The following is a 14,918-nucleotide window of genomic DNA, read 5'->3' on the forward strand; positions in this document are numbered from 1 at the left end:
TAGTTTTTACTTTCTCTGACTGTTCGAGTAGGTAACACAATGGCACTTTGTAGAGTCGGACCAAGAAAAGTCTGCAGCGGATTTGATAGCCCACGCAGTGTAAGTGTTATTTATACGTCATCATCTCATAGAAGTTTGACGTTTAAAATAACACGTGCACTGCGTGGGCTATCAAATCCGCTGCAGACTTTTCTTGGTCTGACTCTATTAGCAGTATAGAACAGATACGAAATGTTTGGAACTGTTTATATTAAGCGAGCTGAGTATGTCGGTTATAATTTATAAGACACACCAAACCTTGAATGTCAAGTTCGAGATCAAATCAGCTTCAAACGCTCATTAGACGGTACTAAAACTCGCATGCTAGTTTCATTACTTTGCGATGTTTGAACAGTCGATCGGATTGGAGATCGGATGTAAACTCAATAATACGCAATGTAACTAAAATTGCATGCGAGTTCGCGCACCATCTAAATTAACCCTCAACGTACGGATTATTTTCGTTCTGTTTCTAAGCATAACTCTCTATTTTACAGGTTCCGACCTCAAATACCTGCTACGGAACGAGTTAAAGATATGTGGTGAGATAGTGCGGTGACCTGTAGCTGTGGCATTTGTTAGTGAATATTATAATGAACTATGTAAGAAATTTACCAAGTAGTGTGAATTCAAGTTACCGATCTCCAAAATGGACGACAGTAATCATAAATAAGGGGACTGTTGACCGAAATATTTAATAGCATTGCCTCATAAGCGAGGCAGTCTCCTGCGTGTAAATATGTACATTATACTAATTATCTAAATTATTTTTAAGCACCTGTCCAGTGTCATAAATTGTAATAATGTAAAACTAGATATTCTAAGTTACAGGATTTTGTTTACCTCGTTTATAAATTATGGTTATATAGCAGAGGTGCTCAGGTGTATTAGACTGCATCGACACAAGTGAATACTTTGTGCCATGTACTCACTCCGCGATACAAATCAGTTAACTAACTCGCACAATAATAAAAGCATAATAATTTTGCTGTATAGATACATTTCATTTTTGTCCATAACGAGTAATTTAAAACTAGTCTAGTTAAACTAATGTTGAATCAAGCCAATTGAAAATATTGAAATACGCCGAAAACATACTATTTGTACATTTTGACTACAGTGGCCTTATTACTTGGTGCTGTTTAGAAGAACATTTTTTTTTCTTTTCTTATTTATTATTCTGATTCAGGGAATTGGATTGGATTCAGGGATGATGGTCAGCAAATTATGCCGTGTACCTAATTGCACTGTGTTGTTAACTCCGTTTACATCAAGTTTGTTAGCGAGACTCCTAATTTAAAATGGAAACAAATAGGCGTAAAATATGTATGTACCTGACTAAAATGTTTAATTTGAACCTGACGTATTTTAATCGTATCCCTTATTTCCTAATTTATCAAGATAATCCAACAGTTGGCATGTTTACACACGCCTGTTCATAATATCACTAGGAAAGTCATTAAGATTTACTGTAAGTTATTTATTTCATATGATAGTGGCATTGATAGAATGCGTGATATAAAATTCCAAACGAGAAGTAAGTAGCTCCTTAAAGGTATTCATTTTAAAATAATATTGACCCTAATTGTTGACAGTATATTATTCTGTAATAGTATTATTTAAAACGCTGATCATTTTCAATGTTGTGAAAATATGTTTGCAACAGTGAATATGTATAAGTATGTGACATTGCGTAGGTAAATGTTAACAGTATAAAAGTGAGAATGTATATAACTATAATAGGAAGAATGACTTAGAAGATTGTATTTATTCTCTTCGAAAAAATAAACGAATTCAAATCGAAAATAGAGCCTGTATTTTATTTAGAACCCGTTTACATACAAGTTATATCTAAAATAAATAAAAATGTAAATCACATGATTGTATTAATGAGTCTGCCAGGAAAGTCGATTTTTAAAGTGCAGAGGTTAGTGCTCGCGCTCGGGCACCATCAACAGCAGATCGAAAAGATAACTCACGCTACACCATGGCCAACTGTTTCCGCAATTCGGCAATATTACTTGCGTTACGATACAATCAATGATTTGTTACAAATAAACCATTTTTAAAGAGCGCGCCCCTCCCCATACTACCATCACACACGTCTTAATTATTCATAAGGCCCCTGTACACAATGGGCCAGCGCCGGTCGCTCCAAGGGATGCAGCCATACGGTAGAATAAAAAAAAGCAATATCACTTGCTCCCTCTAACGCATAAATGCGTCCCTTGGAGTGGCCGGCGCTGGCCCATTGTGTACAGGTGCCTTTACAGACGCAACCACCCAACACACGCACTCAAACATTATACGTCTATAATATTACTTGAGAGTGAGCATAGGTGGTGTGAAAGTGCGCTCATTTTAATAAAGGTTTATTTCTATTGCCAGGTTTACACTAGTATTAAGAACTTACATGCAATTTTCATTACATTGCGTTACATCTGATCAAACTTTTGAATGCAATTTGCCTTTTAGCAATCGACAATGTTATGTGCTTAAATTTCATGCAATTTCTTCATAGTCTATACACCTCGCTTAACAGGTGACTTCTGGCAATTTTCAATCAATCGCTAGTCAACTAATGCATAGGTACTCGGGGTGTGGCCACTGGATGCAGTACGGTGTAACATGAAATATTTTAAGGCTGAGGATCTTTAACAAGATGGTCCATGTTCAGTTGGCAGAGGAAGGCGCTCCAGTTGACGTAGCCCTCCTTAATGATAGTGTCCACATCTGCCCACCGTTTGCACTGTAAATAAAAGATAATACTTACTTGGATACTTGAAAAATAACTGACATACCTATAAGAGCAAACAATTTTCACAGATTGACATTTCTTTGTTGTCTTTGAAACAAAAATCAATTTGATTTTCGATTGAATTGGTGACCAAGTCCAAAATTTTCGAAAATATCGTGGCAGCCGTAGATATGGACCACTTTGATCTTCTTGAAAGGGAGGTGTAAAAAATAACAAACATACCTCTGTAAATTTAACAGGGGGCGCATGTCGCACAACTTTCTGGTAGTCTCCCTCAGCGAGGTTGTAGACCGGTCGAGTTTGGAAGTCCAGGAACGACATCAGGTCGTCGTAGCGAATATTGCAATTCTCATCTTTCTCCAATCTGTGCAAAACACACTTCACATCTTGCATTGCTTTATTAATTAAGGTGCCGTAGGATGCTTATTTTTGAAGGAATTCATCTTTTTTTTTGTTAATACTTAGGTTTTGTTAAATTAAAATTCAAAAACATGATATCCGCGATCCCGAGCACGCACATCCATCTCGCTAACGTTTAAGTTCACTAATAAGAGTGAGAGACGAACACGAACCTACGGAGCTGTAAGAGCGAAGAACTTACATTCGAAATTGATGTTGAGTCTACACAATTGATATGCGAAATTGGACCGTGAATGACACCACATTCGGCGGGGTGATTCTCTTGATAGTAACTCCAAAGTTGCGTTCAATGGAACACAACGTTACAAATACTAATTAATATCCTAACATAAGTAACATACACTTCGAGCATGCATTCCATAAGGTCAGCGTTGATGGGCAGGCGATGCGCACGCAATAACTGACGTAAGCGTGAAACGGACAATGTTCCCAATTTGGCCTCGTCGGCGTGTAGCAGGCCTTCTTGCAGTCGCGCATGATCGTCCCATAGGCCTCGCGTCAAGTCCGAGAACACCAAAGACCTTCAAGCAGATAATCTCTTGTAATAAAACGTATAACAAGTAACAAAGACATGATTAGATTTATTAGTTATACAGTTTACGAGGGTGGAAAGTTGGCAATAGGTGGACTAGATCCGGGAAACCTATAATTTAAGAATGATTCATAATCACTATGCACTCACAAATATCTGAACACGCCTCTATTGTCAAGGCGTTAGAGCGCGTGTTCAGATATTGTGAACACCTTAGCCGCTCCGATATATTTGATGGCGACCGAAAGTACCTCATCTCACCTGATCATTTCCCTTCTTGGGCTCGGCTCTTGCCCGGGATCACCACGGAAATATCGGATCAATGTTATAAATTCATGTTCTGTCATTTTTTCACACATTATTTCTTTCAGTGCTTGTCTGAAAATTGAGCAATAGAAGCACGTTAAATTACCTTCGTAATATACAGTAATTTGTCGTATAAAAACGAAAATATTATACCAACATAAATTACAAAAAAAACTGTGAAGATACTTAAATATATATGTAGGAACTGCTTCCTTACTTGAAACAACGCGTCGTCATTAGATCTTTATTATTCGGCAATACAGCGCCCATGTATTTTGCAACAAAGTTCTTGTAGCCATTTTCCTTGCTAGCCAAAGTACGTCGAATCTTGTCCATAATCAGTGGTACATTAGCCATTGGATACTGCAAGCATGCCGCCAGTTGTTAATTAATGCAATACCTTAATTGGTGGTTATTGGATAGGTACTTAGTAAAGTCTTTGTAATTTCTGACCTCTTTAGCATGTAGCTCCATATACCGCAAGGCATACTCATCGGCAGCAAAGAGTCTAAAGCGATGCTTGCGGATCACAAGTTCGTTGCCGATCCACATATCCTTGTCGGTGTACGAGGGGGGCTCTTTCGGCACGAAGAAGTCCACGTCCGGATGATACATCTTGTCACGTCGAAAGAATTTACCACCCTAGGAAAAAAAAACGTACTTAATGGGTCAATTTCTGAAATTGAATTTTTTTCTGTCCGTGATGAAAATCGGGGGTTAGCATCATATAATACTTACCATTTTTTTTTTACATAAAGAAGTCACACTTTCACACCGAGTTCCATATGAATTCACTGATTAATTGGTTTTTAGAGTACACTTAAAAATACATAAAGGCTCAAATTACTACTCCCGTGCCCTGTCCGGAATCTACTTTTGAGCATAATGAAAAATCCTACGAAAAATTGTACATTAGTATCACTAATTTAGTATCAAATACTTAAACTAGATGATATTTACTATCACTGAGCACATACACTATTAACTTCATTGTGGTAAATAGCTCGTGATCGATGTTTAAATATTGTCCGAGCGCGCGAGTACAATTTCGTCGGCAAAACTCAAAGGGCTCTGACAGCCGACGTCTGTATTTGAACCGCCTCGTGTCCCGCCTCACCTGTACTGGCAGTATTCGGCTGTCTCTCAAAGCAAGCGGATGTACTTCAAGCCGCGGCGTGTTCGAGCAAATCGCGTAATTATTTCGGAATCCGGGTGGGCGACAATTTTTTTCTAATTTCGATGCCCCTTATAAATTTTATTTCCCACATAGCTTTTCAATAACAATTGTCATATTTAGGAGCCCTTTATGTATCTTTATGTTAGCGATAACATAACAGTTTGGTCAAACACGATTTAAATTTTTGGCGAATTTTTTTATTACGAATTCTAATTTCCGTGCCCTAATTCCCATGGAATATTTACCTAAAACAGCTGATTAAGTGGCACGGGAATTAGGAAGTATTACATATATTGTCAACAAATCTTTTATTGGGGGCACTGTAAGTTAATTGGCAATGTTTACGTCATATTATTATTATATATATTTCATTTCATTTATTTAAAACCACATGCAAGTTTACAGTGCTGGACCAAAACACTTACACATTAATTACATTATTAACATTAAAACATTTAAAAATTCAATACATTCAATAAAAAAATTATACATAAAGAAAAAAAAAATGTCATCACATCAAGCTTATTCTAATATAAATGTCATTTGATAAATAAAGATAAAAGTCAACAAAGAAATAAAAAATAGAAAAATAAAATAAGAAATAAATAGTCAAATACAATTCGCGTCACTATAATCATAATACATTAAATACCATTCTATGTAGAGCAATTGTTAAGATACAGCGCCACAAGCCTCACAAACGTCCCTATACTGTCAGCGAATACGTCGACCTCCGGGAGGTGCTGGCCCATGTCATTAAGAAGCGCACACGCCCGGCGCGTCGGCGCGTTGTCAGTGCGGCGATATATGTATATTGGCATTGAATATATATTATATGTAATAACAATATGACGTATATCTTTGTATTTTACATTTAAGAAAATCTTAAAGAATGCACAAAAATCTGTGAACGGTTTTTAGTATAAGTACTATAGTACATACAGGGTGGACCCGAATAACCCGGGCAATTTTAATACGTAAGGTAAGGTGGGGTAAGACGACACCGGGGTAAGACTCACTTGTATGGAATCCTCGTACTGTTAGTCTTGTCCCACCTTACCTTATTCATTGGTCATATTATAAAATTAAAATATTATATAAACATAAAACTATTTTTGGAATTATTACATATTATAATACCTGTACCTAAGGTTACATAAAACAAAATGAATCAAATTTGCAATGTTCTTTTTTGTAAATTAGACACCTAACAGCGTATGCCGTATAAAGTTTGAACATCTGGGAGACCGAGCTTTGCTCGGAAAACATATACCTACCTAAAAACTAAAAATGCGCGTTTTCCCAGAGATAACACCTAGCTAGATCGATTTTTCACCCCAGAAAACCCTCATAGTTCCTCATAGTTGTTATAAATTAGCTTTTCTAATACAAGAATAATTAAATATATCCTATTCTTACTATATTATAAATGCGAAAGTATCTCTGTCTGTCTGTCTGTTATCTTGTCACGCTTAAACCGCTGAACCAATATCATCTTGATGATATTTGGCATGGAGATAGTTTACCCCACCTTACCTCATATGTGGTCAAACAATTTTTTGTGTTATGAATTTATGAAGGCAGCATATTCGATTTCTTCAGATTAACTTACACAATAACTTCTTCTCACTGTGCCCCTATTTATTTCTTAGTATCATTTCCTATACGGTCATATACCAGATCATACACCTTGTACCTATCTACATGCAGATACATAATGACACTTTTTAATGAATAGTTTTGTATGTAAGGCGGACAAGTTTACGCAACTACTCAAAGTATTGTTTTGAAATATGTACATTTTACTAAGAAAGAGAGATTAGTTGCCATTAAAATAAAGGAAACGATTAGTCAAATACGTAGTTTTTAGTGTATCATACTTTCGTAGATTTGTCGTCCGAAACTAAAATTAAAGAAGGTAAATATGTTCGATGCCGCTTCATTATGGTTGCAGTATATTATTGTAGATTAAAATATACATAAATAATAGTTTTAACTACCAAAATAAGTTAAGAAAACAATTCCTGGGCCATGTTCTAATTTCCGTGCTAGTAAAATCTAATTCCCATGGACACACTAATTCCCGTGCCCTGACCAAAATTTTAAATTGAAATAACTTTTATAGTTTTATGAATATTTTTACCCAATAAGAAAATTAAAGTTTATTATATTTTTTATCAAATTATCAGCATATTTTTTTTTGTGTAATGTTGGTATTTCAAAATTCCATGGGAATTAGACAAAAATGCTCGTTTGGTGAAATTGACCCTAATAAGCAAATTGGTACCAAATTGGTATTATTCCCGTCTTTTGCTATTAAAAAACATTTGGTACACTAAACACTTTTTTTGAACAAAATAAAATGGGTATTAGTGTATTACAAAGCAGAGATGCATTAAACAGACATCAGATGAAACTTTCTTTACCTACTGAAAGAGTATATTTTTGTATCGTCAAGTACCTAAGGGAAGAGGTACACTTGTATACGAGTACAATGTTCAGACTCTTATTCTTTTCCGAGGCAAAAAAAAATTATATGTTCTTCATAACCCGCCAGACATGAATAAAATCCTTACGATTATGGAATAAATGCTAACTGACCTTAAATCCAGAATTCCTTTCGCCTAGTTCGAATATGCCCATGGTGTCATCACATAAGAAGTATTTTACAATGAAATATCGCCCTGCGTCTTCAGGATTGTCATTAATAAGCCGTGCAGCGAAGCGAAGAACATGCGAATCGAAGCCAACCCTAAAATTAAGTACCTCAGTCTTAGAATAGATATACAGGGTGATTGGTAATTCGCCGTATTCCTTGAAAGGGGTTATTCTATGGGTCATTTGCAATGATTTAAGTCCAGTCAACCAGGGGTCAAAACTCATTAGTTTTCAAGTTATTTGAGTTTTTAGTTTTTTGTTTAAAAAACCCGCCTTTCGACTAAAAAGTGGTAATTGTGAATAAACTACTCAAATTTGGATTTAAAAAAAGCATTCATCTAATAGCCAATAAACTACTGATTACGTGAAATAAAAAAAGATTGCCAAAACTTTCCAAAATTAAAAAAAAAAGGATTTAAAGTCACAATTTTTTGTAATTTTCCCAAGGTTTTGTAACATTTTAAGGCATTACTTTAAAAAAAAGTATGACACTTTGCGTACAAAATACAGAAATGAGTTCCTCAGTTCCTCAGCTTTCCAAAAACGTACGATTGTCGACATTTTGTCTTAAACTTTTTAAAATAATAATAATAATAGCAGAGCAGGCGGAAGACTTGACCTAGCGTACGTGACCATTATTCGGTTTGTTCGTGTCACTTTATTATCTCCATGGGCTTTATTTGTCCCTTAATCGGTTTGTTTATGTCATTTTAGTATCTTCTTAGGCTTTATTTGTCTTCGTTACCTTACCTTATCTTATTTTCTTGGGGTAGGGGTCCCATCCTTGCCTTCGGTGACACAAACTAACTAATTAAGGATCATTAAGGTAATTAGTTTCTACGTAAGCATTTTTTGTCTTCGGTACTTTATCTTATCTTATTTTCAAGGGGTGGGGGTGCTAAAACGTTACAAAGTCTTGGGAAAATTACAAAAATGTTGTGACTTCAAATCCTTTTTGTTAGAAAATTTTGGAAAGTTTTGGCAATCTTTTTTTATTTTACGTAATCAGTAGTTCTTTGGCTATTAGATGAATGCTTTTTTTAATTCCAAATTTGAGTAGTTTTTTTCACAATTACCACTTTTTAGTCGAAAGGCGGGTTTTTTAAACAAAAAACTAAAAACTCAAATAACTGGAAAACCAATGAGTTTTGACCCCTGGTTGACTGGACTTAAATCATTGCAAATGACCCATAGAATAACCTCTTTCAAGGAATAGCGCGAATTACCAATCATCCTGTAGATAGACATGTTGCTTGCAAATGTCTAAAATACCTACGTGCTCTTCGGCGAGCCAAAAGTTTATAGGTGCTTATGTAAAATGATTTCCTATGATGATTAGGATAAGAGAGACATTAAAATCAAACACTTTACTTATCCTTGTGAAGAAACTTCATGAAATCTCCATGCGGAGCCTTAGGTTCAACAGTGCGACAATTCTCAGCAGAGTCTTCATACGAGCCGTAGCCATTCCATGGTGGGAGTTGACGATCCGCCACGCTAGTGCTCACACAGTGGGATGCCGCGCCCGGTGTCGGCAGGGGCACAAATGTATCTGGACAATCAAAATATTATCTTAACACATTCACCACTCACTGTACTGTGTAAATGGTCGTTACAGAGAAATTTCCTACCGCAACATTCGTATTGACTGTGGATAGTGTGGATTCGGGTAAGTATGAGCTGAGGAGGTTCCTTAGCCAGCCTACATTATAGGTAAGGCCTACGTCATAGGGGCTAATCCGTCCACTAGCGTGTTTCTCGAACAACGAACAACATTGATAATTTCGTCGACAAAGCAGCGATTGCTTTTAGTTTCAACAATCAAAAGCAAATAGTATTTTTTCCTACCATTGAAAATCAAAGAAATATACGCTCGTGGACGGAATAGTCCTTATGACGGAATTTGCCACATTGACCTTATAAAGTTCTTTTTTAAAAAGGGTTTATACTCTGAACAGTATAAAAAATTTATAACGCGATATGGCATAAGTACAAACATCGGTTTTCTTTAACTTAAAACTATATTAGGTACCTAAGTAAATCCATACGAAAAATCACTCGTACCGAATCCATATGTGACGCGATAATATTCCTCAGTAAAAGGATCACAATCCGTTAATACGACATTCCGTCCAAATACATTCAAAACTGCTCCGATGCTTAAATCTGCTGGGCTGTACGAAGGCGGAAGGGCACCACCCGTCATTTCCACGTGATCTGGCAGTTTCTGATAACAATATGAATTTTAAAGGTAAAAGTACTGTACTAAATAAGTACGTAAGGTAAGGTAATATGGGTAATGTATCTCGATAAAATGTAGACTTCGTCATATACCTTGGTATTTTATATTTAATATATTAGAAAGGAAATATAAGCTTGAAAGTTGCACCCATAACAGAAAAAGTAAAGGCAAATCGCCTAGCGTGGTACGGGTATGTGATGCGGAGGGATGAGAGTCATGTGACGAGAAAACGAGTATTATGATGAATGTGGAGGGAAGTACGAGGAAAAGGTGGATGGACTGTGTGAGAGATAAATGAAACGAAAGCAAGTGAATGATGAGATGAAGGGCGGCAGAGAGGTGTGGAAGAGAAAGACATGCTGCGCCGACCCCAAGTGAATGGGACAAGGGCAAGAGAATGATGATGAGAAAGGCATATTTATGCAGTTGGTATTAAATATTGATACGCACTCTGGGCAGTCGCATTCTCTTCAGGAACATTGGCCCTGCTTCCATTCCGGAGTTTGGTGGAAGCGTTTCTTTAATCTCGATTGTGTCGTCAGCCAAGAAGTAATGTATCTCGAGTGTATGATTGGTACCAAATTCTGACCCGCGGTCGTCCCAATAACCGTAAAATCTGCAAGAAAATATTATTGAAGAGTATATTATATATCACTATCAGATATTATTTTTAAACTTCTATTTATAGTCTATTTAAATGACTCTGCTACCTGCTTTAAGTCTATACTGTGCAGATTGATAGAAACTATACTACCTATAATACATAACTTGTACTGAGTCATACCTTAACACTTGTCTGTCAAAATCCAGGAATTGGCGAAATGGCCTATGTTTGGGCGGTTTTTCTTTTGGTAGAGTTCTCTAAAATGTGGTTACGAAAATAAAATTATATTTAGTCCGATATACATGTACCAACACTAAAACTAAAAAAGTAACACACCGAAATATTCTATAACTTTAAACGAGCAATTCTTGTTTATTTATATATTTCGGGGATCTCGGAAACGGCTCTAACGATTTCGATGAAATTTGCTATAGGGGGGTTTTCGGGGGCTAGGTCTTATATCTATAAAACGCGCATTTTTGAATTTTTATATGTTTTCCGAGCGAAGCTCTGTCTCCCAGATATTATTCTTTAAAATAAGAATTCATGGAACTTACTTCAACAGCGTCCGGCCAGTTTAAAGGATCTGGTACATTGATTCCAAGGCGATTTAAGAACACTCTAGTGAAATTGTCGCAATTTACGATCTAAAAAAAAGAAATTATTGTTAGAAAAACAATGAAGACTCTTTGCCGGCAGCGATCGAGTGTGATGATGACTGAAACACCATTTAGGTACGTAAGAAAGGCAGAAAAATTACTAAAGCTCAGAGCTTAAAGCTTTGTATTACAATGATAAGTTGCATTATTCATTAATATTTCGAACTAGGTAAGCAACCCGTTAAAACTTTTCCACTTTATAATACCTAACTATACGGGATGAGAAATTCAATTGGGAAATATATATACAGAGTGCCCTTTCATTTTTAACGAGCGTAGGTGGTAAGTCACTTACTTTAAAAACTTTTCCGTGAAAAGTGACCTCTCCTCCTATATTCAAATCGAGTACATCGTAATACATGTCGTAGCTGTGCGGAAGTCGGATTCGTTGTCTACATATAATTGTTCCTAAAATGTAAGAAAAACGATTAGGTACGACACTAGGTAAACCCTCAGAAACCTCAGCGATTCAGCTTTAAAAATATGCGACTAAGCGGGAAGGGCTCTTTTGTCTGCTTATTTACATGGAGCTACCCAAAGATCAGAAAGATGTTCCACTGGAGGAGAAAAGAAAGAAGTGCCATGAATCGTAATCGCTTTAGAACCGAGGTGTCCGTAAAAATTTAACTTTTTTTATTTTTTACAAATATATAGGTTTCAGGTTTTTTCCTTGAGTGTCGATATATACGTTTTTTTGCGGCATAAACGGTCATATCTTTTTTTACGTTACCTAACTTAAAAGTTTGAGTTTTGCTTGTCATCGGACGATATAAGTACTAACCTTGCGACGTCCCACTGTTTTCCGTCCGTGGTTCCACAACCTTGATCGTACCATCTTCAAGGAAGAAGAATATATTCACCTTGCGAAGCACGCTGGACGAAGATCGCATCTCATGCAGCGTCTGTTGGAAATACGCTTCGAAACGCAGTATCTGATAAAAATCAAAAGTCCCAAATAAAAAAAGGAAAAGATACAACCAACATTTAGGTATAATAAATATGGACATACGTTCTTATCGTACATGAGCCAGGTAGGTAGCTCCGGGGCTTGCTTTCGAGCGTACAGCGAGGGCACGATGTTTTCTTCGGTTGGTTTATCGACTAACATGTTAACTTTGTCGATCGATGTGAAAATTGGACGAACACCAAATTTGGTTCTCCCAATCTGTAATTTAAAATGACATAATAAAAATAGATACCTACCGCTTATACACACGAGCGACGTCGCAATTCCGTAAAATTGTATAATTGACCGAGCGTTAGCGAAGTTCTCCGTTCCAGCTTGGGCAACCTCAGTACTTTTTGTACCGAGACTGACTGAAATAGCAAGACACGTTCGTACGTTTCCGTGAAAAAACGATGGAATTATGCACAACATTTGTATAACCTAATTAATGAATATATTGATAAGTATATGAAATATATAGGTAGGTACCTAAGAACTAGCTTATTAAACCAGATAATATAGATGGAGGCTGAATTTAGTAGAGGTATAAGGACAAACAGAAAAGAAATTAAGTAATATTCTATAAGTTTTAAAAGTACTCGCCAAGGGGTTGGCGCCGTAACCGGGTAACATCGGTAGTCTTGGATTTCTCATGGCCATGATTTGTTATTTAATTAAAATTAGGTATTATATTAAATATTAATTATTATAAAAATATTGTATGGCGTTCCAAACTTCATAAAATCAACAAACTTGCGAATTCGTTACCATGGTAACAGTTAAAGGGTATTTTACACTTCTTTTGAACTTGCCATAAGCGCAAGTGTGTTGCAATAAATACCTAAGGATATAATACTCACTAGGAGCATTCAATCATCATTTTGAGTGAAACTGCTTTTGAATATCAATTATATAATCTTAAGATTTTATTGAATAAAATTAGGTATAAATTAGACAACTATTATTATTTACTTCTACCTATACGGCACCCAGACTATATTTTAATCCAGGAATATTATTAAGAATATAAAATCATGATTACATTTACTAGGTATATAAGTTATTAACTGTAATTTTTTTTATTAATCAATTAAATTGTCAAATCACAAAATACCTACAAAATACTACAAATACAAATGCATTTCAACACATCTAAATTTAACCTTATAAAATAACTTACAATTAAATAAAAACTAAATTACAACTAACATTATTATATAATAAATTAGTGAATTAAATTAAAAATGCATATCACAAAGCATCTATTCCTTTTTTTAGAACATAAATTTTTAGGAGTTGTACAAAAACTTTAATATTATTGTGACGTCCCACGGTCAAAGGTACCTTAAGGCGGGTATGGAGTTATGCATACCCCAGTAATCTACAATAAATAACCTATCGATAACACAAAAGATCAACCTTCTAGGTTGCGTAGTTACAGAGATATGATTTTTTGAAAATAATGTTGTGAAATGAGCAACTTTACGATAGAGAAGTTTTAAGTTTAGCCGCCTAAAAAACTATGTTCCTGAAGTAAGTTACATAGTTGACTACAAATAATAATGCCTTATATATCTGAGATTAAAAAAATATTGCGACTTGTTCTGTAATGCAAATAGAAACTTTTGATATCGACTGATTTATGTGTATACTAACCAATCTCTTGAAAATAAAGTTTTATTTCATTTTCACGATTGATTGCAATGAGCTCTCAAGATTTAAATTTTATCTATTAGAAAACGACACTGACAGACAGTTTAAGCAAAAAACAATACCGATTTAGAGGTGAAAATGTATTTTCTGACTTTTTCATATAAAATCACAAAATTGAATATTTTTACTTTTAATGTGACACACAATCAATTTTTCTGAGCACATATGAAAGAAATTCTGTCATTCAAATGAAATAAATCCTAAAACCCCAACTACATACTATATTTAACCCCTTATGCCACTTTAAACTTACATAACAATAACAGTATTTGCTCCATACATTTACGAAAAGGTACCTTATGGAAATAAATCTAATAATACATCACTACAAAATATCAATCATATTATAGTTTATCTTTTATGAATAGAAAATATTAATTTACATTAAACTGCCCCCAATTTAATTAGTTCTTCGTCATAATAATCTTAAAAAAGACCAATCATTTGTATGTAATGAAAAGGTACCTTGTGGTCAAGTTACATGATGAGGCATGATGATGATGGAACAGTTAGGATAAACTAATAATATTTTGGGGTTAAGATGGTATAAATCGTCTATTTCTTATCAATAATATATTTCGGTTGCTATTGAAGATAAGCGGCATTGAGGTTCAATGACCCCAGATATTCCATAAGGTAATGCGTCGGGTATTGGCATTTTTCAGCAAACCAATGGCTGATTTACTGCATGCGACCAAACCAAATGAAGATTATTCTAGTTAAGAAAGACTTGACGAGAGTAACTTTGGTATAATAGCAGTCTACTTGGATTTGTGATGTCGGTCTATGTACGGTTATAATATTTGCGAGGCGCCCCAACCAGAACTGAAATTATCAAATTAGTTTTGCAGAATGCTAATACAG

At 35.4% G+C, this 14,918-nt stretch overlaps 2 protein-coding genes across 2 annotated transcripts in view; one reads left to right on the forward strand and one right to left on the reverse strand.

The window, feature by feature from the left end:
• The window catches only part of LOC134796103 (dual oxidase maturation factor 2), an 88,574-nt gene extending 86,725 nt beyond the window's left edge, over positions 1–1,849 (forward strand). Inside the window, exon 11 of the mRNA XM_063768059.1 lies at positions 537–1,849. Within this exon, the coding sequence (XP_063624129.1) occupies positions 537–585 (49 nt within the window). The 3' untranslated portion in view covers positions 586–1,849. The remainder of the gene's footprint in view (positions 1–536) is intronic.
• Positions 1,839–13,105, reverse strand: LOC134796102 (EF-hand domain-containing family member C2-like). The gene is made up of 16 exons (XM_063768058.1): positions 12,945–13,105; positions 12,405–12,560; positions 12,177–12,327; positions 11,691–11,803; positions 11,294–11,383; positions 10,917–10,993; positions 10,583–10,748; positions 9,955–10,117; positions 9,262–9,442; positions 7,834–7,984; positions 4,509–4,697; positions 4,273–4,418; positions 4,011–4,127; positions 3,559–3,738; positions 3,020–3,161; positions 1,839–2,788 (listed from the first exon to the last, which is right to left on the reverse strand). Exons 1-16 carry the CDS (start codon positions 12,999–13,001, stop codon positions 2,678–2,680), a joined length of 2,190 nt encoding a protein of 729 aa, XP_063624128.1. The 5' UTR covers positions 13,002–13,105; the 3' UTR covers positions 1,839–2,677.
• Positions 13,106–14,918: the final 1,813 nt, after the last annotated feature.

The sequence above is a fragment of the Cydia splendana genome, chromosome 13, assembly GCF_910591565.1.
Source record: "Cydia splendana chromosome 13, ilCydSple1.2, whole genome shotgun sequence".
NCBI classification, from domain to species: Eukaryota; Metazoa; Arthropoda; class Insecta; order Lepidoptera; family Tortricidae; genus Cydia; species Cydia splendana.

Excerpts from the sequence above, each read along its gene's own strand:
- LOC134796102 (XM_063768058.1), bottom strand. The coding sequence starts at position 13,001 with ATGGCCATGAGAAATCCAAGACTACCGATGTTACCCGGTTACGGCGCC. Across the intron at positions 9,443-9,954 it reads TCGCGTCACATATGGATTCG|ATACATTTGTGCCCCTGCCG; the intron begins GTACGAGTGATT and ends TTGATTGTCCAG. Across the intron at positions 4,419-4,508 it reads TGGAGCTACATGCTAAAGAG|TATCCAATGGCTAATGTACC; the intron begins GTCAGAAATTAC and ends GCATGCTTGCAG.